General features: G+C 47.7%; 1 protein-coding gene across 2 annotated transcripts in view; it reads right to left on the bottom strand.

Moving 5' to 3' along the window:
- The window catches only part of PNPT1 (polyribonucleotide nucleotidyltransferase 1), a 524,718-nt gene that overhangs the window by 474,661 nt on the left and 23,509 nt on the right, over window positions 1–26,548 (bottom strand). For both annotated transcript variants that reach the window (XM_086927497.1, XM_086927498.1), the window contains exons 3-7: window positions 26,367–26,441; window positions 25,775–25,880; window positions 25,637–25,686; window positions 23,836–23,899; window positions 13,950–13,997 (exon numbers count right to left, since the gene is read on the bottom strand). In XM_086927497.1, the coding sequence (XP_086783623.1) occupies window positions 13,950–13,997; window positions 23,836–23,899; window positions 25,637–25,686; window positions 25,775–25,880; window positions 26,367–26,441 (343 nt within the window). The remainder of the gene's footprint in view (window positions 1–13,949; window positions 13,998–23,835; window positions 23,900–25,636; window positions 25,687–25,774; window positions 25,881–26,366; window positions 26,442–26,548) is intronic.

Here is a 26,548-nt window from a genome sequence, read left to right as displayed (position 1 = left end):
TTAGGCTAGTCATTATTGTGCTAAACATTGCTGATATTTATTGTGGTATTTATTCTGATCTTTGATATTATTTATTCTATTTATTCCAGTCATTGCTAACTTGATATTTATTCTACTGTATTCATATCTACTATTTATCCAGTGTATTTATTCCTTAGAGTCCAACTATTTATTTATTTATTTATGAGAAACCAGTATTCCATTGAACCAATGCTTACCAGAAATGTAACTGTGAAACCCTAAGTGAATTTGCTACAAATCCAGAGAACTTTTATATAAATGAATCGTATTTTTCCATAACAGTGGTGTGGTGTCCTTCTTTTTGTGTGGTGTACAGGGGGTTATTATCGGGTCCAAGCTGGCTTAACACTATAGCCTTCACCTGCCTAGCCACTCGAGTCAAGCTACCTCCCCCTTTATGCTGGGCTTGCCTGCGCAGGTCCAACATAAAATTGGTGGCTCAGCGGTGGGATAGCGAGCCGTGCTTGTTGTGAACCCCATAATAATTCAGTGTGCCCCACAGGTACACACCTGGAGTTTTCTCCCAGCGGCCCTCTAAATTATCGTTTTGTTTTTTCCAAATTCTTGTCTGGTGGTGGGTGGAAGTGACCCTCAGTTGTCCTTACCTTACAACCTACTTCGTGGTAGTGGTCCACACTTTTCGCTGACGAGATGGAATTCAATATGTCAGAGTTGGAGACCTATACTGTGGCGCAACTCAAGGATTTCTGTCAGGAAAGGGGTGTGTTCGTCAGGCGAGGGGCCAAAAGAGAGGAGCTCCGTACTAGTCTGCGAGCCTGGGTGGAGGCACACACGGAGGGAACGGTGGAGGAGGAGGAATTTGACAGAGATACTGTTGTTGAGGTAGTGACTGCAGGTCCCCCGGGGGTGGGTGAAATGTCAATCAGCCCCAAGGTAACTTCACGGGAGGGCAGCAGCGTATCCTCTAGAGGGTTGTCTGAAACCGAGTTGGCCGACAGGAGGGAAGAAAGACATCTGAGGTTAGAGTTGGCTAGGATGGAGCTGGAAGAGAGGAGGATGGAACACGAGTTCAGGCTAAAGGAACTCGACCTCAAGTCCCGTAACAACACTCCAGGGGGTGTCGAGTCTCAGGAATTTGCCAGGGAGCCCAGACCTCATTTACCTAAGGACGTGGTCGCCAGCTACACTGCTGGAGACGACATTGCTAAATGGCTGACAGCCTATGAGGTCTCCTTAAGAGCCCATGGGATCCATGAGAAGCATTGGGGTGGTGGATTGTACCGGTACATGCCTCCGACAGGGAGGGATGCCTTATTGGCTCTCGACCGGGAGGAACAGGTAAATTACCCCGCCATGAAGGTGGCGCTCATCAGGAAGTTTGGGTTGACCCCCGAGAAATACCGGCAAAGGTTCAGGGGCAGCCACAAGCTGAGCTCACAAAATTGGGTTGACTTCCTGGATTATGCCAAGAAAGCCCTGGAAGGGTGGGTCCAAGGTAGTGAGGTGGAGGACTATCACGGGTTGTATGACTTGATACTCAAGGAACATCTACTCGAGAAATGTCTTCCCGAGCTGAGGCAACACCTGGTAGACAGCAAACTTACTTGCCCCCGTAAGCTTGCTGAGGAGGCGGACGTCTGGGTAAGTACCAGAGTGTCCACGAGGGGGACGGGAGGAGAAACTCAGAAGTCCGGACAGGGCGCTCCCCAGAGGAAAGAGGGGGGAGATAACAAGAAGCAGGAGTTCTCCAAAGGCCCCCAAAGTAGCTTTAAGGGGAAAAACACCTTCTCCAACCCTAAGGCTAACCCGCAGAAGAACCCTAATCCTGGCCAGAGTCAGCAGCCAAGGGTTGTCCATTGCTTTGAGTGCGGTGGTATTGGACATTATAAGGGAGACGTGAAATGCCCAAAAAGACCACCCCCTCCCACTGGAGGAAAGGCCCCGGGAGTCGCTAGTGTAGCGCTTGGGGAGGAGATGTCCTTGAGTAAGGGAAGGGAGTGGGCGGGAGTCACCTTAGTGTCCCTGGGTGATCGGGCGATGGTTCCAAAGATCCAGGTGCCCGCGAATACTGCCAAGTATGGGCAATGGGTCACCATCAATGGCCATAGAGGGGAGGCTCTGAGAGATACAGGAGCCAGTGTGACTATAGTTAGGAGTCATCTGGTATCCTCAGAGCAGGTGATTCCAGGCGTACTTCATCCGGCCGCGATGGCTGACGGCCGAACGAGCCACTATCCTGTGGCCGAGGTTCCCTTTGAGTGGGGAGGGGTTGCAGGTTCACTTCGAGTTGCCGTAAGCCCCGCCGTGCCAGTCGATTGTTTGCTGGGCAATGATATGGAGCACAATGCTTGGAAGGAGGTGGAATACCGGACTCATTCTGAGATGCTGGGTACACCTGAATGGGCCTGTGTGAGTACCAGGTCGGCGGCTGCTCAGAAGGAGAAGTCGCGTGGGTTGGAGCCTGGAACAATGGCCCACCCAGCTGCCGAAGAGGGAGCATCTCGAGGACAGGAGGAGCCTGCCTCGGTGTCCGTGCCCCGTGAGACGGATAGGCCACCGGAGGAGGTGGACCCGGAGTCCGCGGAGGAGGACATGGTTCCGTTGGAGGACCTGCCTATCCCCGCCGAGTGGCGAGTGGAAGGAGGACCGTCCAGGGAGGAACTGAGCAAGGGACAGAGGGAATGTCCCACCCTCGAGGGTCTGAGGCAACAGGCTGAAGCCCAGGCAGCAGGTAACCAGTCTGGGAACTATCGTGTTTACTGGGAGGATGGTCTCCTCTACAGTGAACCCAGGGCGCCAGTGCACGGATTGTCACGGGCCCTGGTAGTCCCACAGTGTTACCGAGCCTTCTTGCTAGAGTTGGCTCATGAGATTCCATTGGCAGGACACTTGGGTCAGGACAAGACCTTTGCCCGGCTTGTCCCCCACTTTTATTGGCCTCGAATGAGGGTGGCGTCCGACACATACTGTCGGACGTGTGTGTCATGCCAAGCCAGTGGGAAAACAGGGATGAAGCTAAAGGCTCCTCTGGAACCACTTCCCGTCGTTGGCACCCCCTTTGAAAGGGTGGGCATCGACATTGCTGGGCCCCTTGATCCACCGACATCATCCGGTCACAGGTTTATCCTGGTACTGGTGGATCATGCCACAAGGTATCCAGAGGCCATACCTCTGAGAACCATCACTGCACCGGTGGTGGCGAAGGCCCTGATGGGGATCTTTACCCGAGTGGGTTTCCCCAAAGAAGTTGTGTCTGACAGGGGGACCAACTTTATGTCAGCATACATGCGGGCAATGTGGAAGGAGTGTGGAGTGACCTACCGGTTCACCACTCCTTATCACCCACAGGCCAATGGCCTCGTGGAGAGATTCAACAAGACGTTGAAGGGTATGATCAGAAGTCTACCCGAAAGCCTGCGGAGGAAATGGGACGTCCTCCTACCCTGTTTGCTCTTTTCCTACAGGGAAGTGCCACAGAAGGGAGTGGGTTTCAGCCCCTTCGAGCTTCTGTACGGGCACCCTGTACGTGGACCTCTCAGCCTGGTGCGAGACTCCTGGGAAAAGTCTCCCCGGAAAGTCCCCCAGGATGTGGTGAGCTACATGCTGGCCTTCCGAAGCCAAATGGCTAAGTTGTGGAAGCAGGCTTCTGACAACTTGGAAGCCAGCCAGTCTGTGATGAAAGCGTGGTATGACCACAATGCTCACCCGGTGGAGTTGGAGCCTGGCCAGAAGGTGTGGGTGATGGAACCTGGAGAGCTGAGTGCCCTCCAGGATCGGTGGACAGGCCCCTTTGAGGTGTTGGAAAGGATGGGCAAGGCCACCTATTTGGTGGACGTGAAAACCCCTCGGCATCCGCATCGGGTGTTACATGCCAACCGCCTCAAACCCCACTACGAGAGGCCCGAAGTCACGTTAATCATGGTGACTGATGGATCGGAGGAAGAGGACGCTGAGCCTCTCCCCGACCTATTTGCGTCTCAAGAGAAGGATGGGTCAGTGGAGGGAGTGAAACTCTCACCATCTTTGACTCCTGAGCAGCAGGAGGAATGTCGCCAGGTCTTGGGGTCATTCGCTCCTCTGTTCTCCCTTGTCCCGGGTAAGACCCACCTGTGTACCCATGATGTGGACACAGGAGACAGCCCACCTGTGAAGTCCAAGTCTTACCGGCTGTCTGACAAGGTGAAGGCCAGCATCCGAAGCGAGGTAGCCAAGATGCTGGAGCTAGGAGTCATCGAACCCTCAAGTAGCCCTTGGTCTAGCCCGGTGGTTTTGGTTCCCAAACCTGCGCCACCTGGCACCACGCCCGAATTGCGATTCTGCGTGGACTACCGAGGCCTCAATTCGGTCACAAAGACCGATGCTCATCCGATCCCTAGGGCGGATGAACTGATTGACCGGTTGGGAGCTGCCCAATATCTCAGTACCCTTGACCTCACCGCAGGGTATTGGCAGATTCCCATGACTGATGGAGCCAAGGAAAGGTCAGCCTTCTCCACACCTGATGGACACTACCAGTTCTGTATGATGCCCTTTGGGCTCAAGAACGCTCCTGCAACATTCCAGCGACTGGTGAACATGATCCTCACCGGAATGGAGTCCTTCTCAACTGCTTACTTAGATGACATCGCTGTCTTCAGTAACAGTTGGGAGGATCACTTGCAGCATTTGCAAACTGTTCTCCAGGCCCTGGAACGGGCTGGCTTAACGATCAAGGCCAGCAAATGTCAGATTGGGCAGGGGTCGGTGGTGTACTTAGGTCACTTGGTGGGCAGGGGAGCGGTGCAACCCCTTCAGGCAAAGATTGAGGCAATCATGGCCTGGAAACCCCCCAAGACCCAGACTGAGGTCCGAGCCTTCCTGGGCCTCACAGGTTACTACAGACGGTTCGTGAAAGGGTATGGCACTATCGTGGCACCCCTTACAGAACTCACGTCCAAGAAGCAACCCAGGAGAGTCATTTGGACGGAGGCTTGCCAGCGAGCCTTCGACACTCTGAAACAAGCATTGTGTAAAGCTCCAGTCCTGAAGGCTCCAGATTTCACGAGAGAGTTCATTGTCCAGACAGATGCATCCGACATTGGCATTGGGGCGGTGTTATCGCAACTCAATGAAGAGGGTCTGGATCAACCCGTGGTCTTTCTGTCACGAAGACTGCTTCCCCGGGAACAGAAATGGAGTACCATTGAGCGGGAAGCCTTTGCGGTGGTCTGGGCACTGAAGAAGCTGCGACCATACTTGTTTGGCTCGCACTTCCTGGTTCAGACAGACCACCGACCCCTTCGTTGGCTCATGCAAATGAAGGGGGAAAACCCCAAACTGTTGAGGTGGTCTATCTCCCTACAGGGAATGGACTTTCGGGTGGAACACCGACCCGGAGTTGACCACGCCAATGCAGACGGTCTCTCTAGGTATTTCCGCCTTAGTGTTGAGAACTCCCAAGGGGTTGGGTAGCTCTCCCCACTTTCAGCTGGGGGGGACGCGTGTTGGACCCGTCTGCTTCTGAGAGTCCCCTCACCACTATGATTTATTTTGTTCCCCTGTACCTCCAAAAATTTGTCGCTTTTTATTTTTGTCTACCAGGACTTTTTGTGTGATTGTCTCATGGGGTTAGATGTTCCTTGACACTCAGCTACTCACGAGGTTTCTGGCACCTATGTACAAGGCACCTGGCGAAACCTGTGAGCCTGGAAACTGAGGTTGACAACCTGTGTGTGTGTTCAAACTTAAAATGGTGGACACATAATTCCCTCATGTGAGTGACTCCCATTGGAGCCTACATGAACGCTGGCCTTTTTGAGGTTTTGGCGCCCTTTTGCTTGGCGCGCATTCCTGACAGGAATCCCTTTAGTTTCCTCAGGAACACAAAATGGCTGCTCCAGAACCCCAGGATGGTGGCTCTGAAGGACCAGAAAGTACCTCAAAAGTGCCATGTCATGGGCCTACCCAGAGAAGGTTCTAGAACCTCCTGGCTCGTGCTAGCACCCCAGGGCACTGGCTATATAAGGTCCAGTCCCTGGCGGCCATTTTAGAAGATGATTCCTGATTCCTGATTTGACCTCGACAAAGAAGGAGTTCTAGACTGACACCAGATTGACACCTGCCCTGTTGACCCCTAAGGCAGCTGGTGACAAAGGCAATAGTGCAGCTAAGGTTGCTGGCGTTGGATGTGACTGGCGTTCCAGTCAACAGCGTGGGCGGTGACCTAGCGCCTGTAGCGCCTGCCCAGCGACCGCCTTGAATTCCCCAAAAGACTGTGGCCAAGTTCGAGTGCCTCTCCCCCCCCCTCCGGTGGCTGAAGCGGCTGTGGAAGCGAGTCGCTAGGCGAGGGTGATGTCGCCGCGATCGTGATCTCCCCTGAAGTGCCCCCTTCGTGAATAGCGCCTACCGCGAGGAGCTCGGACGTCTCCGAGCCCCATCTGCGAAGAGCGCCTCCTGCGTGGACCGAAGGTGAGGTGGTGCGCCGGGGCGGGGAAGGCCAGCCTGCATTGGGCGGGACTAGCGAGTCAGCCCCTCCTTGTTGACCCGGGAGCTGAAGCTGTGGGCGGGAACCACCCCGAAGAAGGAAGTCGGAGGGAGGTCTGTGGAGCCCCTGCGAGCCCCGTTGCTGGCTAGAGAAGTACTGTGCTTGACTGCATCGTCCGCTACAACTGATGTGAGGTGGGCCGTGTGTTCTGCTAAAAGACTGCGGTGTGTGAGAGCTAAACAGCGGCATTACTGTGACTGAACTGAGGAGTTTTGCGACCTCCCCGGCAGCCCGTTCGTCGTCTTAAGACTCTGAACTGGTGCCGCCAGGGTTCTGAGGGTGAACCAGCCCTGTAGGCGAATATTGACCCCCAGCGCCAAGTATAGGTCCTCTCCCGGTGGCAGCCGAGTGGGAATGAACTGCTAAAAGTATTTCCTTGCTTTCTAGATACACGCGTGTGCATCGAGCGGTTACAAAAGAGTCCCAAAAGTAGTTCTGTATCCCAAGAAGCCTGAAAGCCTGTCGGGCTGTCCAACTAACTGTAAGAGTAATCTCTCCTTTCTCCACACTGGAAAAGTGACTGTATTAGAAGTGATTAATTGGTGGCAGCGATACCAGTCATTGGTGATAACTAAAGTGATATTTAGGCTAGTCATTATTGTGCTAAACATTGCTGATATTTATTGTGGTATTTATTCTGATCTTTGATATTATTTATTCTATTTATTCCAGTCATTGCTAACTTGATATTTATTCTACTGTATTCATATCTACTATTTATCCAGTGTATTTATTCCTTAGAGTCCAACTATTTATTTATTTATTTATGAGAAACCAGTATTCCATTGAACCAATGCTTACCAGAAATGTAACTGTGAAACCCTAAGTGAATTTGCTACAAATCCAGAGAACTTTTATATAAATGAATCGTATTTTTCCATAACAGTGGTGTGGTGTCCTTCTTTTTGTGTGGTGTACAGGGGGTTATTATCGGGTCCAAGCTGGCTTAACACTATAGCCTTCACCTGCCTAGCCACTCGAGTCAAGCTACCTCCCCCTTTATGCTGGGCTTGCCTGCGCAGGTCCAACACTCACTTACACCTGAATTGGCTATGTGTTGCCCCTACACAAAGAACCTAACAACCCTGCATTGCCATTTCAGCCAGCTTGGAGGCAGGGAATTTCTTGCACTTCAACGTCACTGTCTAGAAGCTTCTCTACCTTCCAGAACTGGGGCACCAGGATATAAAAGATGGACCTCAGACACCACCACATCAGTACACTTCTGGACCTGTGGGTACTCTGCCACGAAGAAGGGCTGCTGTGCTGCTACAAGGACTGCCACTATGCTGGAGTTCTCTACAGCAACGGCTGTGCTGTGCTGATCTGTTGCCTGCTGCCCTCTTGCCTGAGAAAGAGGGACTGACCTGCAACTCCATCTTGAACCCAGGACCCCAGAGTAACTCTAAGGGCTAGTCTGCTGGCCTCCTGATCTGAGCCTCAGGGACTTAACAGGTGTTCCCACAGCTCCTGTACCCTTCTTCAGCGAGTTCCTGACCTCCAAGATGTGTGTCTCAGGTCCTGGACACTTGGTGTGGCTCTGGAGCTCTTCAAGTCAAGCTTTTGGGCTCTTTGCGACTGCGAATAAGCCCATTCTCTCCGTAACCGTGCCCTTTGCTCTGAAAATCAGCACAAGACGCCGCCAGCCCATTGTTTCACCCAGCAATCATCGATCTCCAATGCGGAGAACCAGCTCACCTGTCCTCGATGCCCAGCCTGCTTCTCGCCGATCACCGCCAGCAATGCTCTCCTTACTCCCAGCAACCTTCTCCCACATCAACAGGACTCTTGGCACAAAACTTGAGAAGGTAAACCTTCAGCTGGACTAATCTGACCCTGTTTCCGTCCCACGCTCTATTGCGATTGGCTTGAACTTTTGACTTTCACACGGTCCAGCGCAAACAGATAGCTGTGGTTGGCGCATTATGCTTTTAAGTGCCATACTGCAGTTTATTCTCTAAAAATTCATAACTCCGGTTCTACTGATTGGATATTTATCGTTTTGGTCTAGTTGTACAAGTTACTTACCTCCGGTAACGATGTATCAGGTAGAGACGATTTTAGCAGCAGATTCCTTAACGTAGAATTATTCCCATGCGTGAGACTGGATCGAGAATTTTTTTTGCGACAGCATCCCTGCGCGCCGGGGGGTGGGAGGGGCACCAGAGGTACATATGAACCTACTGTCCAAGTACCAGAAAGGAAGGGGTGGCACAAATAAACAGAACGTGGCATCCTGCCAGGGAGGAAGTGAAGAGGACACTCGCAGAAGACAAAGCCACCTGGAGGGAGGTGGGTGCAGAAGATCAAGCTGAAGGTAGTCGCAGAACGGGAGGAATGGCGGGCCGTGAAGGAATCTGCAGCTAGAATCATCTCTACCAGATACATCGTTATCGGAGGTAAGTAACTTGTACATCTCATAGAGACTACTAGCCGCAGATTCCTTAACATAGAATAGATACCCTAGCCATACCCAGAGGGGAGGAGGGTCTGCGAGAGAGCCTCACCAGCTTGGCAGGACACAGGGCCCCAGCAGGGGATGTGCCAAGAGGATAGGAAGAAATTCCCAGCCCCCACCAAGCAGAAGTAAATAAGGAGAAGGGAAGGTCAGGATACCTCAAGCCGACCCAAGGGGCAAAAGGCATCCGCCAGAGAACCTGGAGGGACAGACGGCTCGAAGAGAGTACCACAGGAAGAAAAGAACCACCTGCAAAAACCAAGGAGAAGAGGTGGAAACGGAGGCAGAGCCCACCTCAGGAGAACACACACAGCGAAGGGGATAGCTGAACAGTATCAGCCCCGAGGCAGTGGACAAGTCAGGAACGACGTCACAGCTGAGAAGCACATACGTGAGAAGGAAGACACAGCCACGCAAAGCTCCAGCAGAGCAAGGGATAGAACACAAGGGTACATGCCGAGGCCCACGGAGGTGGACCATAACGACCACGCGTGCACAGCAGGCAGCTGGTATATACTATGAGTAGTGTGCTCAGAACAAGCGGAGCGCAAGACTAAGACAGAGGCAAGGGAACCCCAGAACAAGCCCAGAGAAGGACCGTCCCAGTGGCACAACCTGGCCTACGAAGAGATGTGGTACCGGTCAAAAGGAGAAAGAGGAGAGCGAGAAATATGTAGTACAGGCCTAAAGCCGTCAACCAGAACACATGAGAACACCAGGCATATCCTAGCCCCCCTGGAACACAAGGTAGAGGACCAGGCCGAAACGTCGGATAATAAGGTGGAAACACCAAGACACAACGCCGTAGACAGCATGACAAAAGTCGGTCTGACGATCCAGAGGCTGAAGAGGGAAGACAAGATGCACAGAAGCAGATATCCCGCAGGAACAAATGGCAAAACGTACAATAGGCAAGCCATGTAGAAGAAGGATAGAAACACCATTGGATACTGAGCAGGCCAGAACCTGTAGCAGCGCAAGCTGCGCTAAGGCGGAAGAAAAAAGACTGTATACAGTGACGTCAGGAAACACGAGGAACCCGAGAAGGTATCCACAACCGCCCAGCTTAGGACAGAGCTATACAATAGCCAACAAGTACCCCAATAGCCAACAAGTACCCCACCTAGGGTATGACACGACCCAAAACAAAACAGGGTGACACCTCTTAGGGAAACTTGCAGCAGAGGTCAAGAACATAAAAGTCATGTGGGTATCACCACAGACGACTTACCAATCAGCCAGAAAATAATACACAGATGATCCAACCTGAGGACCTATACGGCTTCACTAACAGCCAAAAAACACACACAGCAAAAGCTGAAGGGCTGTACCAGCAGCCAAAAGTACAGAGGGGCCAACTTAAGGACTCTGAAGGGATTCCCAGCCACACACAGCACATATAGGGGCCAACCGAAACACTAGGCCCAAAGAGAAAGGTGGGATAAACGCCTCCCATAAGACACCGGAGGACAGATAAGCCGAAGCCTACAGAGGGGGAGGAGGACGAAGCCCCGCAAGGAGTCGCTGAATAGCGGAGTCCGCGTTGGTGTTAAGTAAAATAATCCCATCAAAGGGCAGGTCAACAAGACGCTTCCGAATATTCTCGGGAAAGACGCTATCCCGCAACCAAGCATGGCGGCGGAGGGCCACAGAATTCGCCATAGCGCGGGTGAGAGAATCAGAGACATCCAAGGCCGAACGGAGAATAAATGCAGCTAACTTCCGACCATCCAGCACATGGTGCCGCAGATCAGCGCGGACACCTTCGTGTGAGGTGCGAGACAGAAGGGACGCCGCAGAATCCCATAAGGTCAGAGGTAGCCCTGGTCAACACACAAAGTGGGTTGAGCGCGCGCAGAGCAGTACTAGTGGAAGCGAAAATGTTACGCCCCCAGGAGTCCAACCACTGGGCCTCCCATGACGGAGGGAGCAACACTGAAGGCAAGGAAGGAAAAGCAGTCTGCAGAACAGGGCCCTGGGCAGATGGGTGGGGAAAAAAGGCAGACTGGATCATGCGGGGCAGGACGTGGCGGTGGAGGAGCTGCTGAGGCACCGGATCCCCGTGTAGGACACCCCCAGGCCCCGAGAAGAGTTGTGGAGCGTAGCTTCAAATGGAAAAAGTGGCTCCCCTCCAACAGAGCTCTGGTGGAGAACCTCCAACAAGTGGTCCGTTGGGAGTGAAGCGACCGGATTTCCCTTTGCAGAATGGCGGTGGACATGGATATGGCCCGGACAAAGGCTACACTCGCCTTCGTAGGGCGACGTGGGGGAGAGAGCAACTCTTCCGTGGACGAAGGCTGCAAACTAAGTGTCAAATCGACAACTGAAAAATGTTTACCTCCTGACATAGCTGATAAAATTTCTGAAATATTGGGGAGTGGTTGCCTGTCAACCCAAATATTCCTATTTAAATTCCTCAAATCAATGCATAATCTAATTTGGACAAATTTTGTACAAATGTTTAATGTTCCATGAGGGGGGAGATGTGTAGTATTAGTGAAGGTAAATAGTAGTAAAGTTACATTGTACAATGACTAGTATGTGAGTTGGAATGTCCACACAGAATGTAGTGTCCTGTTCCAGATATTCGATGTGGGAGTCATTTACTGTTGGGCAGCGTTGTGAACTGAACTGCTGTGCTGGGGATACCATTTCAGAATAAATACTTCTGAACCACACTCTTGGATCGGTGTGATTACTACACTAAGCCACCCATCCTGGTGCCCTGCTGGAGGAAGAAACGGTCAGCCCCTGTAGGATGAAGGACCCATTGACGAGTGAAGGGCCTGAGGGGCCTCCGGAGAAGGAGGATTAGCCTGCGGGGCAATCAACTGCAAGGTGTGGGAGAGCGGGTCCGTGGGCTGTGGACGCGGAGACGGCATAGAACCCGCCTGGAAGCCGCCAGGGAAAAGGCAATGATGCGGCACCCAGTCTCCGGTGAAGAGGAGACAAGGAGATGACAACCCTCCGGAGAGGAAGGGACATCCGGAGAAAAGTCGACGATCCGGCGCCGGGACGGCGCCGGGGAGCCCGCCAAGGGCACCGGTGTGTGCTCAAGTGGCGAAGTGTCCACCAGGGGTGGCGAGTTGACCTCCACCACCACGTGCCTCAAAGGAGAAAGGGGCGGGGTCGGAGCCAAAGCGGCCAATGAACGGCGCCGGCTTGACCACCGACGAGGCATCGCCTGCGCAGAGGACCGAGAGGGAGTCGGGGGGCACCACGTGTCCCGGCCTTCACCCGCTGCGCCGCCAGGGCCGGGGAGGACAGCCGTCAACACAGGAAAGGTGTCGGCTCGGCCTCCGGTAAGACAGCCACCTGCCCAGAGGACAGAGGGGGACTCGGGGACGAGCCGTGAGTCCCAGAGACCTCCTGCGACACCACAGGGAACCCCGCTGGCTTTTGCGGCGAGGCAGGGACGCCTTGTGTCGAAGAGGGGAACCCCGTAGGGCCGCACCCAGACAACACCACACCTCCAAAACCTGAAGCCGAACGCGTCAATGCCGGGGACGAATCCGCTGGCGAGTCCACGGTAGGCCTCGCGCATGGAGAGGGATCCGCGGACGTCTCAAGAAGAGGAGGGGGGCCCAAAGAAGCCTGCAGAGCCGTAGCGTAGGCCTTCATTTGGGCCCTTGTCGCTCCAATGCAAGAAAACGGCAGATAGGGTGGCGACGGGCGAGGGCGCACGTCCCGAGAGAAACCTGCGCTTTCTGCAGAACGAGGACGGGGCCTCGGTGACAAGCTGTAAGATTTACCGGCAGGTGAGCGACGTCCGTGGGGCCTCGTTGAAGGACGATGCCGCAGCTAGAATCGGCGGCTTCTGGACCTTTCCGAGGTAGGGGATGGACGCGGTGACGAGACCGATCTGGACAAGCGGGCCAAAAGCAATTTCATCCGGGGCTCCCACCGGGACTTCGGCTTGAGATGCTGACAAGCGTCGCAGTCCGTAGAATCATGGTGTTCGCCCAAACACCACATACAAATAGGGTGAGGGTCCGTCGCCGACATCTGACGCATACAAGAAGCACACATCCTGGAACCCAAAGGCATTGCACACTGTTCCCAATGCAAAGGCGTTAAAAGAGGCCTAAAAACAGGTAAAGGGAACTCACTCCGGATCCGCGAAACTGACGTCAGTGCGCCTGGTGGGACTTATGTGACCTCGCTGACGTTTCGTCCGTGGACATCGTCAGTGTGGAGTTGTGTGGTGCAAACTATCTTAAGGACAGCTTGAGAGAGGGGTGACCTTTGACTTACAAGATAATGAAACCACTCAAGGGAATTAAAATATTCCAGCAAGTGAAAAGAGTTTTTGGGCTCCTAAATGTAGTTTTCTAAACAGATCAAAAATTCTGGGATTGCATAATTTAAACATAATATGATGGACCTACTGACGCTTCATATTGTGGTAGCACAATATTTATTTCCTTTTCAGTTTAATGAAATGACTAGGAGATAGTCTGCATTGTACTTTTATATATGGGCGCCGCTATAGGTAACATACAGAGATAATATGCTCCCTAGGGGGAGTCACAAGAAACTAACATGTTACATAGTGTTACATGGAGAGCTGTGAACTCCTACAAGAACACACACCCTCAATGTATCGATTGAGCAACATTAGCATTTTGTACAAAAAGTTCAGAATGATAGAAAATAAATGACAGAGCAGTGTACATAAGTTGCATGCATTTGTTGTACTGTAAATGATAAATGAATGATACACAATGGGACACAGACCTAGAAATGAGCTAAAGCAGTGTACACGTCAGGCCACAACATGGTTTAGAAATATTGGAAAGCGAAGATGAAGACATACATAAAGAATAGGCATGTGACAAATTGTGATTATTTGTTCTACAAAACTTTCATAACAAAAAAGTGACCCACACAGTAAATCCGAAGTGAGGGACTTCGTGGGCAGGGTTATGGAGTTTTTGAATTGTGAGACTTATTTATGTGCATTCAATTCGGTTTGTTTCCACTTACCAATAGGTCCATTCCATGGAATATCAGATAGTGCAAGAGCAGCAGAAGCTATGAAGTGAAAAAGAAAGTGTTTACAAATCATGGGTTTAAATAAACATCACTGTGATGTCTTAAACATGCTCAGTCACAATCACAGCAAACAAAATTCCTGCATAAATAATGTCTTGAATATAACAATCAAGTTACTGATATAATAATCAAGCAAAACATCAATCTTTCACAATGTTGACATGATAAATACATTACAAAAGTTAAGTCCAGAAACAAATGCCTTGTAGTGTTTCCAACTGTCTGATGACATCCTTATGTTTTTGAGGTTTCAATGCAGGCCGGAGTCCGATACAGATAACAATTGTTATGTGTATTCTGCTCTAGCGTTATTCTATGGTAGGTGGTTATGTCTTATTCACTGAGCTATATATTTACAATTTGGTGTCATATGTGCAGATTTTGGAGTGATTTACCAACTGCTTAACCTCTTCCATGCTCATGACGACGGTGGGCGTGTGCTCATGACGGCCGGGAGCAGTCATGACCAGGCCCACGATTGGAATGTCTAGCACTGCGGCGGAATAACCACTGCAGTGAAGAGGTTAAGTGTGTTCCAAGTCAACAGACATGCCCAATGCTCATATGGGAGGTCTGTCTGTGGTAAGTGCTGTTGAGAACCTTGATGGCAAACCATATGGCATATTTGGGCTATTTTGGATATATGTTGATCATTACAACTAATGTATTCTGTTGGTTGTTAGGGTGTGACATCGATGTGTGTGAATTAATATAAAATAACAACTGAGAAACCACATTGGAGGAAACCAAATCATGGAAACCAATTTTAAGGAAAGACAATTTTAATGAAATACAAAAAAATAGAAAAAGGAAACATTTTAAAGGAAAGATAGCTTTAAGGAAATAAACAAAATTACATTGAACTAGGGCAGAGTTTAAAACTGCCCTGGAGGGTTTGAGTTCAGGGATGGATGATGTTTATGGTGATGAGGTGTTTTTAGGGGTCAGGAATAATTGGTGTTTGGGCATGGTAAGAAGTTTCTTGGGTTCAGAGCAGTGGCTGCAGCTATGGAACGGGGGTGGCGTGGGGGGGAGGGGAGTATGAAAAATATATTTTTTAAACCCACTTATCTGTTCTGACTCCTCTCCTCCGTCTCAGGAAGAAGCTGCAGGAAGCACCCAGGCACACAGGCTCCCCTAAGCCAATCACAACGTTGCGATTGGTCTGAGTGCCGTGGATCGGCGCTCAAATGGGGACAGGGAGCCTGTGCATATTCCCCACCAGGCTGTACATTACAGCCTGGAAGGGTATATGCAAAGTGTGCATGACTGTTTGGCTCGGCCAAGACGGCGGACCAAGCAGCCATGCACACTTAAGTGTGCACAAACCACTAATCCTCCTAGAACCAAGAGCCTGCCCCGCCCTAACATACCCCCGCAGTAATGAAAAAGAAAATGAGAATAACATTATTTAATTTTTTTTCCCTTTTTCACTGCTCCAAATACAGTGGGGCTGTGCCACTGGTTCAGAGAAGGGTGGACTGTAGGGGTGTTGAGAGTTTTTAGGAATCACAGATGATTTTATGGGAATGAAGTGTTTTTAAGTCTCAGGCAAGGGTGGAGTGTAAGGGTGTTGAGGAGTGTTAGGGTTCATGGAAGGGCAGAGTTTAGTCCTGGTGAGGGTTTTTTAGGTTCATTAAGGGTAGTGGCTGGGGTGGAAAAGAATATTTAGGGTTCAGAATGGGGTTGAGCGTAGAATGGTGAGGGAGCTTATGGATTCAGGAAAGGGTGGACTTTAAATGTAGAAAGTTTTTTTTACGGTTAAGTGATAAGTACGTTAGGGTGAGGAGTTCTTATGGTTCATGGATGGCTGGTGTTTAAGGGCGGTGAGGGTTTTTTAGGGTTCAGGGAATGGATGAAGTTGGAGTGTGCTGAGGTGCTTTAAGGGGTATATAGGAAAAGAAAGGTATTTTAGGTTTTCGGAATGGGTGGGGTTAGAGGTAGCGAGGGATTTTATGGTTTACAGGTGGTGGATTTTTGGCATAGAAGGGGCTTTTAGGCTTCAGGGATGAGCGTAGCTTAGGTGTGATAGGGGCTTTAGTGGTTAGGGATAAATATTGTTTAGGGGTTGTCAGGGGGTCAGAATGGATGGTGTTTATGGGTGGTGATGGGTCAGCGAATTAAAAGCATCCAAAGTAAATATTTGACAATGTAAAAGATTAAAATATGAAATAAAATCTCCTGAATTAAAGCACTGAAATAAATATCTCCAACAAAACGGTTTCTGGAAGTAAAACATATACACACTGCATTAACACATAACAAATAAGCATTTAAACACCAATTTCAACCAAAAAGACATTATATGAAGTGGTTTCTACAAAAAGGTAAATGCCATTCACTCTGAAAATTTCCATTAAACAATTTAATGAAATAGTTTCTCAATAATGGTATTCCATGAAATCTTCTTTCTATGATACCACATACAGGCCATGTAACATTTCATGCGGGAAGTGATGGTATGAGTACAGTGATAGTAAACTATGTGAAATTAATTGTGCTGTGCTGGATGTGTGGGGTGTGTTCATTCTAATGTGCTCTGTGGGGTGTTTTGTATTGCACAAGTAATACAGAAAAGTCCTCCAAGGGGGTCAGGTGACAGGGAAGTTGGAACAACACATACTAGTCCAATACTTTCTCACAAAGGTCAATGTGATAACAGTGTACCCAAAGCAATGCCCCACAATAAAACCTCAAATATATCTAAATAGGTGAAAAGGCAGGTGAACCAATCACCCTGCATGTGTAAGGTACCCTAATTGGTAGATGGTTTGCGTCTTGAAGGAGATTGGTGAGGCTTTTGTTGAAGTTACCCCCTACCCCCCACACACTCACTTTTTGCCCCCCTTTTAGCTACTAGATGCTGATTTTCAACTCTGACAGTGCACTAAGGCGTGCTAGCCAGACCTCAGTGCCAGAGCTCCTGCCTATAACAAGGAGTTGTCTAATTGTTCTACAATTGGCAAAGGACTTTAGCACCCCTTTAAGTCCCTATTAAATGGTATTCAGGGTACCTAGGGCATGGGTACTAAGGAGGGTCTCTAAGGGCTGCAGCATATCTTATACCACCCAAAGCGACCCACATACAAATTCCACACAGCCTGTCATTGCAGGCTGTGTGACACAGTGCAAACCAGGAGTGAAAATCTGACATGACACACTCCTGTTTGTCTTGCCAAAGTTACTGCATCTAATATATGTAAGTCACCATTACAGCAGGTCTTTGAGCCCTGAGACAGGGTGTATTATATTGTATGTGAGGACATAGCTGCTTGAGCAGATGTACCCCTGAGATGTCTAGTTCCATTACTAGATATTGCAAATGACCAGGGAAGCCATTTTAAAAGCATGTTCTGGACAATGGTGAAAACGAGTTCCCCAGCTACATGACGGTTTCACTGAAAATAGTGGTGTTTGGTATCAAACATCTCGTATTAATAAACCCACACTGATGCCAGTGTCGGATTTACTAAGAAATGCACACTGAGGGCACCTTAGAGGTGCCCACTGAAAACCTACCAACCCCTGGTGTGTTGGCTGTTTTCTGCCAGCCTGCCACCAGAGACAAGTGTCTGACCCCCCCCCCCCTCCAAGGGTGAGAGCCTTTGCTCTCCGGTGGTCATCAACAAGGCCTTCTTAGGAAGAGGGTGATAACACCCCCTACCACAGGAAGACCTGCTGATTAGAATTCCAATGCAGGGGAGCTTCAAAGAAGCTACTGTTTTTGGAATGAGAGTCTGGCTTCCCTCACAGGAGAGGAGACTGACCTTCTTTCTCCACAGCACTTTGGTACCTGGATGGCGGGAAGGTTAGCTAGTCAGGTAGGCGTGCCCACCCCCAGGTTAGTACCACACTTAAGGTGGCCTAATCGGAGCTGGACATCACTTTTCAGAGTTAGCCATCTTTGTGTCGGCAAACTTAGGAATTCTGGGACAGGGTTATGCCCATTTCCCCAGGAAGTAGTCATACAGGGGGTGTAGTGACCCCAGGGGTACGTATCCAATTGACTATTACAACCTCAATCCCAATTGAGTATTTAGTGGACCCCCCTGATACCAGGTCTTCAGATTTTTACGGACCAAAAGAAGAAGTGGACGAAGAAGACTGCTGACACGAAAACCGAGGCGTATGACTGATTCGTCGCCAACCCGACCCTCATGTAGCAACTAATTTGTCCTGTCGCTCTACAGACCTCAAGAAATCCGGAGGGCTGCCAGTGCTTTGCTAATTGCCAAAAAATCTCCCATAGAGTACAGGAGCTACTTCCCTGCAATAGCAGGCACCAAGAAGCAAGACCTGGTACATCGACCTGCTGCCCATGGGGACTACTGATGCAGCAGCCGCCCAGGAAGAGGTTATAAACTCACTTATTTTTTAAGAAATAAATATTCCAGGGTAAAACCTCAAACACGACACACAAAAGCGGTTTTCTAATTCAATATATTTGCTGTCATATATCCAACATTCTTTAACTTTTTTTTATTTTTCATAAATGTTCAGCTGTCCATAACAAAACAAATACAGTGTATCACACATACCTATGGGGTTTTACAGGTAAGGGTGCAACTTACAATTCCAGTCTTCGGGTTTCAGGGTCAGCAGAGGGCATGGTTCAGGTAAGCACAAGCAATGCACCACCAGCAGACGGCCTGGAGCAGATGTCAAATCTGGAGGTCGGGCCAAATGTTACCCAACAAAGACTGGCGGTTCTTGAAGACACATGGCTTGCAGGTAAGTAAAACGTTAGCTGGGCTCAAACTTTGGAGGTTTAGGCAAGCACATGGGGGGCCACAAGGCAGCACCAAACATACACGACCAGCAGCACAGGGGCGGCCGAGTGCAGGGTGCAAACACAGTATTTGGTGCCCAATGCAATTCAAAGGTGGAACTCCATTTTGAAAACGGGCTGCAGGTGTCAAACCGGAGGCTCCACGAAGAACACCAGTGACAGCAGAGGTAAGTTCGGATGCTGGAGGGCACCAGAGTCCTGTGTGTTGATTTCTTGTGGACAAAGCCGCTGTCCTTGTGAGGTCTAGTCTTTTTCAAAGGCAGGCAGTCCTCCCAGGGGTTGTGGAGGTTGCTGGCTGCAGAACAGACGTGGCTCTCTTCGCAGAGTCTTTGAAGCTGCAGACAGGCCGGTAGGGTTGGGGAAAAGTCAGTGGGTGGCGTCGGTCTTCTCTGCACAGCGTCTTCTTCATCCTTTTTTTCTTAGGTCAGTAGGAACTAGTTTCATGGTCTGGGGAGCCACCTAAATACTACATTTTGGGGTGTTACAGGGGGAGTAACAGGTAGGGACCAACGGGTTCCTTACCTGGGGTGGCTACATCCACTATTATGCCACCCTTCTGTGGTAGGGGGGCATAGCCCTAGCCATGATTAGATAAATCCCACCATTTTAAAGATGGTGGGCACTGTAAAATGTGTTTTACTTTGCCTCCTCCATCTGAGAAATGAAGTTGGTGAAAAAGAGCACACCTCATATTCCGACCAGGGTTGGTAGGTTTTCAGGAGGCACCTTTTAGGTGCCCTCTAAGTACATGTAGCAATAAATCCCACACTGGCATCAGTGTGGGTTTATTGAGAGAAGTGGTTTGGTACCAAACACTCTTGTATTCAGGTAAGCCATCATGGTGCTGTGGAACTCGAGTTGTCGAGCTTCCAGACCATGTACTCTCTATGGCTTCCCTGGTACTTACAATATTAAGGAATATACCTCACTATTGTAGGGGCATATCTGCTCATGCAGACATGCCCATGCCTGAGATATAGTGCACCCTGCCTTAGGATTGAAAGGTCTGTTAGAGGGGTGACTTACCTAAACCTTAGGCAGTGCTGGCTGGCATGGCATACAAGCAGTGTGCTATGTCGACATTGTCCTTTTTGTCTGCACCTGGGCATGTATGCTGCAGTGGCAGTCTACATGGCCTAGGTGAGGGGTCCCTAGGGGACTCTCTTCTGTCCCCATGCCCTAGGTACTCAAGTACCATTTACTAGGGGAAAGGAGCCTAAAGGGCCAATCGTGGAACAGTTTTAGGGGAGAAGCATTGGCACAGGGAACCTAGTGGGCAGGGACCCTGTTCACTACAATCGAAACTTCACAATTTTCCAGGCACAAAGCGGGGGCTAACCATGTCAAAAGATGCACTTTCTCACACTCATAACGTGCAGTGCTTTAACACAGAGGTAGAGCAATGTATGTATAATAGGGAATATCCATGCCGCTTTCTCACGATACCTCCAAAAGTCATTGTACGGATGGAGTCTTCAGCTCTCTTAACTCCTTTGATGCGTGTGACAAGGTTAGCTCGTCATGGGCGTTACCTGCACTGTGCGTGTGACAAGTTGTCCTCGTCACGTAACGCGGGATTTTTAAAATCGCAGCGCTCAGCGGGAAAACCGCTAGCACGCATGCGGTTAAAGGAGAGAAAAGCATTTCTAGAATGCTTGTTATTTCTCCAGCAGGGTTTCAGGCTGGATGTAAACTGGATTTTCATAGATAAAGCTTAACCATGTTGGCTACAGGATGTCTGCCTTCAGCATTCATATTTTCTACACATGTAGTGCAAGTCTTGTGAGGGTAGAATTTTCAATGATATTTATTAATAACCAGGATGTAGGAAGAAGGGAATTCTTGCAGGGCATTATGCTTCTAGTTTTGTATTGTTTACTCCTTGTTTATTCATAGTCTACACCAGACTATCTTCAAATAAATGTTCATATGTACTACCCCAGATTTCTTGGGTGTGAAAAAAGGGGAGCTATTGAAATACATGTGTCTCAGGCAGGCATTGTTATGAGAAATTTACTGAGTGTGGTTAGGATTGGCCACAACAAGCGACACGTACATTCTTCATTATGTAGACCCATCATTTCAACAGTATGCCTTAAAGTGCTAGAGAATCATGAGTTAGGCTATGTTGTCCCTCTTGGGTAGTTTGACAGATGGGCTTCACTGAGCACTCTCAGGCTTCATTAGGTGAACAGATAATTGTAGATATTTATGTTATAATATTGTTATGTTTATAGTAACTCAGCAGTAATGACATCAAACATAAATGTACTGTTAAAGAATAATTATCTTTTAAATAGGTTCTCTCAGATGTTGTTACATTCAGCGATTAGTTTTTATCAAAATGTCCTATTTATTTAGGGTGAGTACTCTCAATCACAGAAGACAAATACTGGTTCCTTGGAGATGAGGCACTGTTTCCAACTTAACTTGAATCCAAAACTTATTGGACTTTTGCAAAGTCTTACTGCAAACACCACGGGGAATGCCTGCCAACAGAACTCTTACTGTGGACAAATCAAAAGCACCTCCTATCTGCCATGATTGGTAAGTCACTATAATAATAAATTTGTTAATTTTGCTTTCCGTTTTTATACTCAATCAAAAGCAACACACTGAAGTAGTGATTTTACTCCATTCCAACATTGAATTAGTGATTTTAATCCATGCCTTATCCACTCAGAGGTCCATCGTACATTGTAAATTCAAATTAAGCATTCCAAAAAATTGCTGGAAAAGAGCTTGATTGCCAAATCCATTCTGGAGAAAAATATTCAGAAATTAATCCTGCTAGGATTTCTCCTAATGAGGGGTATGATTTCTGAACTTTTTGGGAAATACATTAATCCCATATAAATCAAATTTACGTGCGCAAAAGCTTTTGTGACTCAAATCTAACAAAGCAGAAGGAGAATCACTAGACCACAGGTAATGATGTCATCACCAAGCGTGACAAACCAAATGATAGTTTAGTGGAAAGAGAGAGAATGGTGATATCAATAACTGAACTTTATAACAGAGCATTTCACTTCTAGCCTGCATCTGGGACAGCAAGGCAGCCTTTAAAGAGCAAAGACGGTACAAAAGGGGGTGGTGATGGACGGAGCATCTGAATCAATCAAACACTCACACCCAGTCAAAAGATCTGGGTTTTTTTGTTCTGGAAAAAAAAAAAGATCTGGGTTTAATCCATGACCGTTCTTTAGCCCACTCTGCCACCCCAGTTGAGACATGGCTATATGCAAATCAGTCTGACCCTGTGCCTCACGGGAACAGTCCAGCCCGAACTGCCAAGCCATGTCTTCCCTGGATAGGAAACAAGCTTCCGAGGACCGGTTTCTGGCATTCCAGCCGTCTTCAGCCCGGCTTGCTTGAATCCAGTGGCAAAGTGAGCAAGGGACTCACGTCTGAGCATACCCTGCCACACTTATGGCGGTCAAAAGGGGGTGGTGATGGCGTGGCAGGGTATGCTCAGAAGTGAGTCCCTTGCTCACTTTGCCACTGGATTGAAGCAAGACGGTGAAGAAGGCTGGAATGCCAGAAAGCGGTCCTCGGAAGCTTGTTTCCGGTCCAGGGAAGAAATGGCTTGACAGTTCGGGCTGGACTGTTCCCATGAGGCACAGGGTCAGACTGATTTGCATAGGGAAACGGCCACTACAACTAGGCCGTTTCCACGAATACATTAACCACGCGTGCATTACAACGCATGCGTGGTTACCACGAATGCCTTTACCACCCATACCTTTACTACGAGGTATGTAGTAAAGGCATATGTGGTAAAGGTTCAAATTAAAAAAGGAGGGCTTGGGGGGGGTCTCCCCCCCAAACAAAAACCTCACCTGAAATAATGTCAGAATGTGCGGGCAATCAGCGTCAGTTAAGAGGAAACGGAAAGAAACTTCTGCTTCCTCTTAACGACGTAAGACGTCACCACGGCAGAATAGAGGAAAAGGTTAAGCGTTGAAATACCATTCCGTTGTAACGCATGCGTGGTAAAGGCATGCGCTGCAACGGAATGCGTGGTAAGAACATACAACCATTTGCATATGGCTATGTCTGAACTGGGGTGGCAGAGTGGGCTAAAGAACGGTGATGGATTAAACCCAGATCTTTTGACTGGGGTGAGTGTTTGATTGATTCAGATGCTCCGTCCATCACCACCCCCTTTTGTACCGTTTAAAGAGCAAAGAAGCATTATACCTGCATAAGACTGATATACTTGTCAATTGCACAACAGGCCAACCTAAGGACTACACATGGATATAGACACTTCACTGCTGTCAACTTTAGTTTGCTTGACTTTAAGATAAACTACATAACAGTCAGGAGGGATAATCAGAGATTGCAAGCATTTGAACTTCCAATTACCCATGCCGGTTCACTGTGGCAATAATTAATACTTCACTCTGTCATGGGCCAGGAAGTTATTGCAGAATTATTTGAAGAACACAGTAGCAAATTAATTATAAGGTCACTGGGCTCTCCACGTCACCTGACCAAAACCTTCTGTTTAGACTTGGTGGGTCCTCTCTATAAAAATAATATTTTCTTTTAAACAACAGTGTAAATATCCATATATAACTTCACATTAAAGCTGTGACAATCTCAGCCCTAATCTGTGTTTTGAAATCTATCAGGGTGCGCAGGGAAAGGGGCATATTGGTGTCCCTACCGATATGTGCACACTAGGTTTTCTTAATGAAACCTGTATTATTTAAGTTCACATTTCAAAGACAGTTTTTGCAGGCACGCAACAGAAGATTGTATTTAAATATTACCTAAATTGGTGGCAACATTAATTTATAAAACTGAGACCTCTATAAATATGTGAAATATTCTGGCAGACTGCTGCGGAGCAACGTCTAACATGCATGCTTACAGCCTCCAATTGTTTTCTGTTACTCAAATCAAGCCCTCATTTTATTATTCCTTTTATCATGACAAAGAAAATGTTTCACCCTGCACAAATTTACATTTAATGCAGCTTTCATGTGTTCACTGAGTTTGACAAAAATGTTCATTCCTTACCTCCATTAATTGCAAGGATGTCTGGTTCATTGACACCATCCACTGCTAAGATATTACAAAGTATCTATCAAATGAGAAAAATAGGACAGTGAAAGAATACTTGAATATGAACATTGGAGCGTTATATTCTTTCCATCTATTGCAAGGCAACTTTAACTAGATTCCACCAACAAGGGAGTGCCTGGCTCCTAAGGGCTTGAAAACTCTTAACTTGAACCCTACTTTCACAGAAAACCTCACTTTCATGCCACTATGTCTCACCAGAGATCAGAATATCCCATCTTTATTTTACAATTCTGTTTAAACGCTGTAAAACATCAATGTAGTTCTAGTTAGGTTACGCACTGGGCGCTCTTATAAGAGCCAAACTATATAGCTTTAATGTCACTACTGACCTTTTGCGGATTTAACACTTATTTGACACCATGTTACAAACTAGGCATTAACACAGCCATATTTTGTTTCTTAAAAGCCATCATGATTGGTTTACTCAGGTCAAGAAAAGGCTACTAGTAACATGACTAAAACATCAATGAATTCAACATTTCTCTTCTGAGCATCACTTTCCCTAAATGTATCTGAATACGATTACCACCAGTGTGAAATTCTACACTGACTCTAGGCCCGGTGGAAATCAACAACAAACAAAAGCAAGCAAGTTGCTCCTTTAGTGTTTCTCCTACGTTTAGGAGCAATCTGACTTTTTAGGAATTCCCTGGAGTATTCGTCTGCGTAGCTGTTTATATATACATGATTGTAAGAGATGAACATTTCTGCATATAGAAAAGTGGAGCAAAAGTTCCTCTGCAATTGAAAGCCTTATTTCTCTACTAAGACAATATTTTTTACTTGGAGAAAACACTTCTATTGCAACACAATCATTTTGTGGTGTCCCCTTATTACCACACCAAAACCTATTTCTAGTGGATCCACCTAGGAATGTCGAATACATATTCCTAAGAGCATTTTTACTCAAATGGAAATTCCATTATGTTGGCAGAATTTCTGGGTGCCCAAATCCCACCTGAAAGAAAAATCACATCACTCTTGATTCCGCATTCTGGAATACCAGAGTAAATTTTGGGTTGAGTGTGCAAAAGCCTTTGAGATCAGGCCCCTAAAGAGCATTTCAAGCACTTGTGCAACATCACCCAGCAATTCGTTTTTTTCAATGTTTCTATTCTGTGCTCTGAAAGGGAAACAGCGAAATAAAAAAGTTTTCCATATGCTCCCAGCATCAGCAGAGCTGACAATTTATTAACCTGTAACAACTGACTCAAGGTTACTATGCTTCAGATGGCCTTTTTGGTAAGAACAGAAAATCTGATGCTAACCTCCAGTAGAATTAACAAGATACTTGCTGTGGAAACCTGGGGCATACAATGTCAAACGTTTCTGGGCCAGGAGGGAGAAGCCTCAGAGAGTGAATCCGCGGACAATGAGGGGTAACTATACAGAGGTAGTGTATAGGTGAGAGAGGGTGGCGGGATCTGAATAAGTTGGATTTGTGTTATTTACTATAGAAAATGGATACCACACTTGCCTCCCCTGTTATGCCTTGCTGCTTTAACTGCTACCATGATATGAGCTGTGAGTGGCTCTGATGCTACTGCAATGACCTAGTTGACGCGCTGCTTTGTTGCATGTTGTCAATTGATTATAAAATGACAAAGGATTTTTTTTTTTTTAAACAAGATACTTGCTGGAGTATGGAAAAAAAGTTCAGTTATTTGCTACCTCATCATACTTCATCAAAACACCTTACAGGAATAAATGCAAAAAAACAAGAGAAAATACATACCTGTGTGTCGTAAAAGTACCCTGATGGAAACAATGGCCTAATTGAACGGTCTGAAAGGAAACAGTTAAAGAAGTTACATTTGCATACAATACTAAGAAATACTACAGAATGAGGCAGAAGTCTGATTATAAGCCTGACCTATGATTCTGCCTGTGAGAATTTCATTATCTGTCGAGCCAAGCTCTCTCCTCAAATGATTTGTTGGAATCCTTCCAGCCGCAGCTCCTTTCTGGCGATAGTCAACCTGAGGATACAATGGGTAAACAAAGATTAGGCACGTTAGCACTTGCAGGATTCTTCAATAGGTATGCCATGTTTTTATTAAATATTGGACATTTTCAAATAATGTTGCTGTTCTCTCAGGGCAAAGGAGCTTTTTAGATATTGTAATATTCCTGACTACTTTCAGTCAAGCGATTGGATGTTAATGATTTGAATGCAGAATGTCAAGTGAATTGTTTTAAAAGCAAAGTGCATTCTTGAAAATATTTGAAGACAATTGAGTAAATAAACAAATGTTGAAAACATGGAATTACATTACTGATATACAATATTTTCTGCATTTAAACTTCAAATTAGATGGAGACATAACCATTGATACAACAGAACACAAGTATAAACACATTGCTGAACTGCACGTCTGGCTTCTAAAAGGAAAAGTAAAGTCTGAAAGTACTCCATTGCAGTACTTCAACTTTTTAAAATAAAATATCACACGTCAAAGACTTACCACTAAGGGCATGAACTGAGAGGGTGATGGCTTCGTTTTGCTGACTGCTGTGACCATGACTGAAGTATCACCTAACTTGATTGAGAAATGCAAACGTGTAAGATATGTCAAAAATTAAGTACAGCAAAAAAAGCATTTTGAGACGTCTAAACACAACTGTAGTTACACTGACACGCATTCTC

The sequence above is a fragment of the Lissotriton vulgaris genome, chromosome 6 (assembly GCF_964263255.1).
Source record: "Lissotriton vulgaris chromosome 6, aLisVul1.2, whole genome shotgun sequence".
Lineage (NCBI taxonomy): Eukaryota > Metazoa > Chordata > Amphibia > Caudata > Salamandridae > Lissotriton > Lissotriton vulgaris.
Note: the sequence above shows the minus strand (reverse complement) of the source record. Positions and strands in the feature narration are given on the sequence as shown.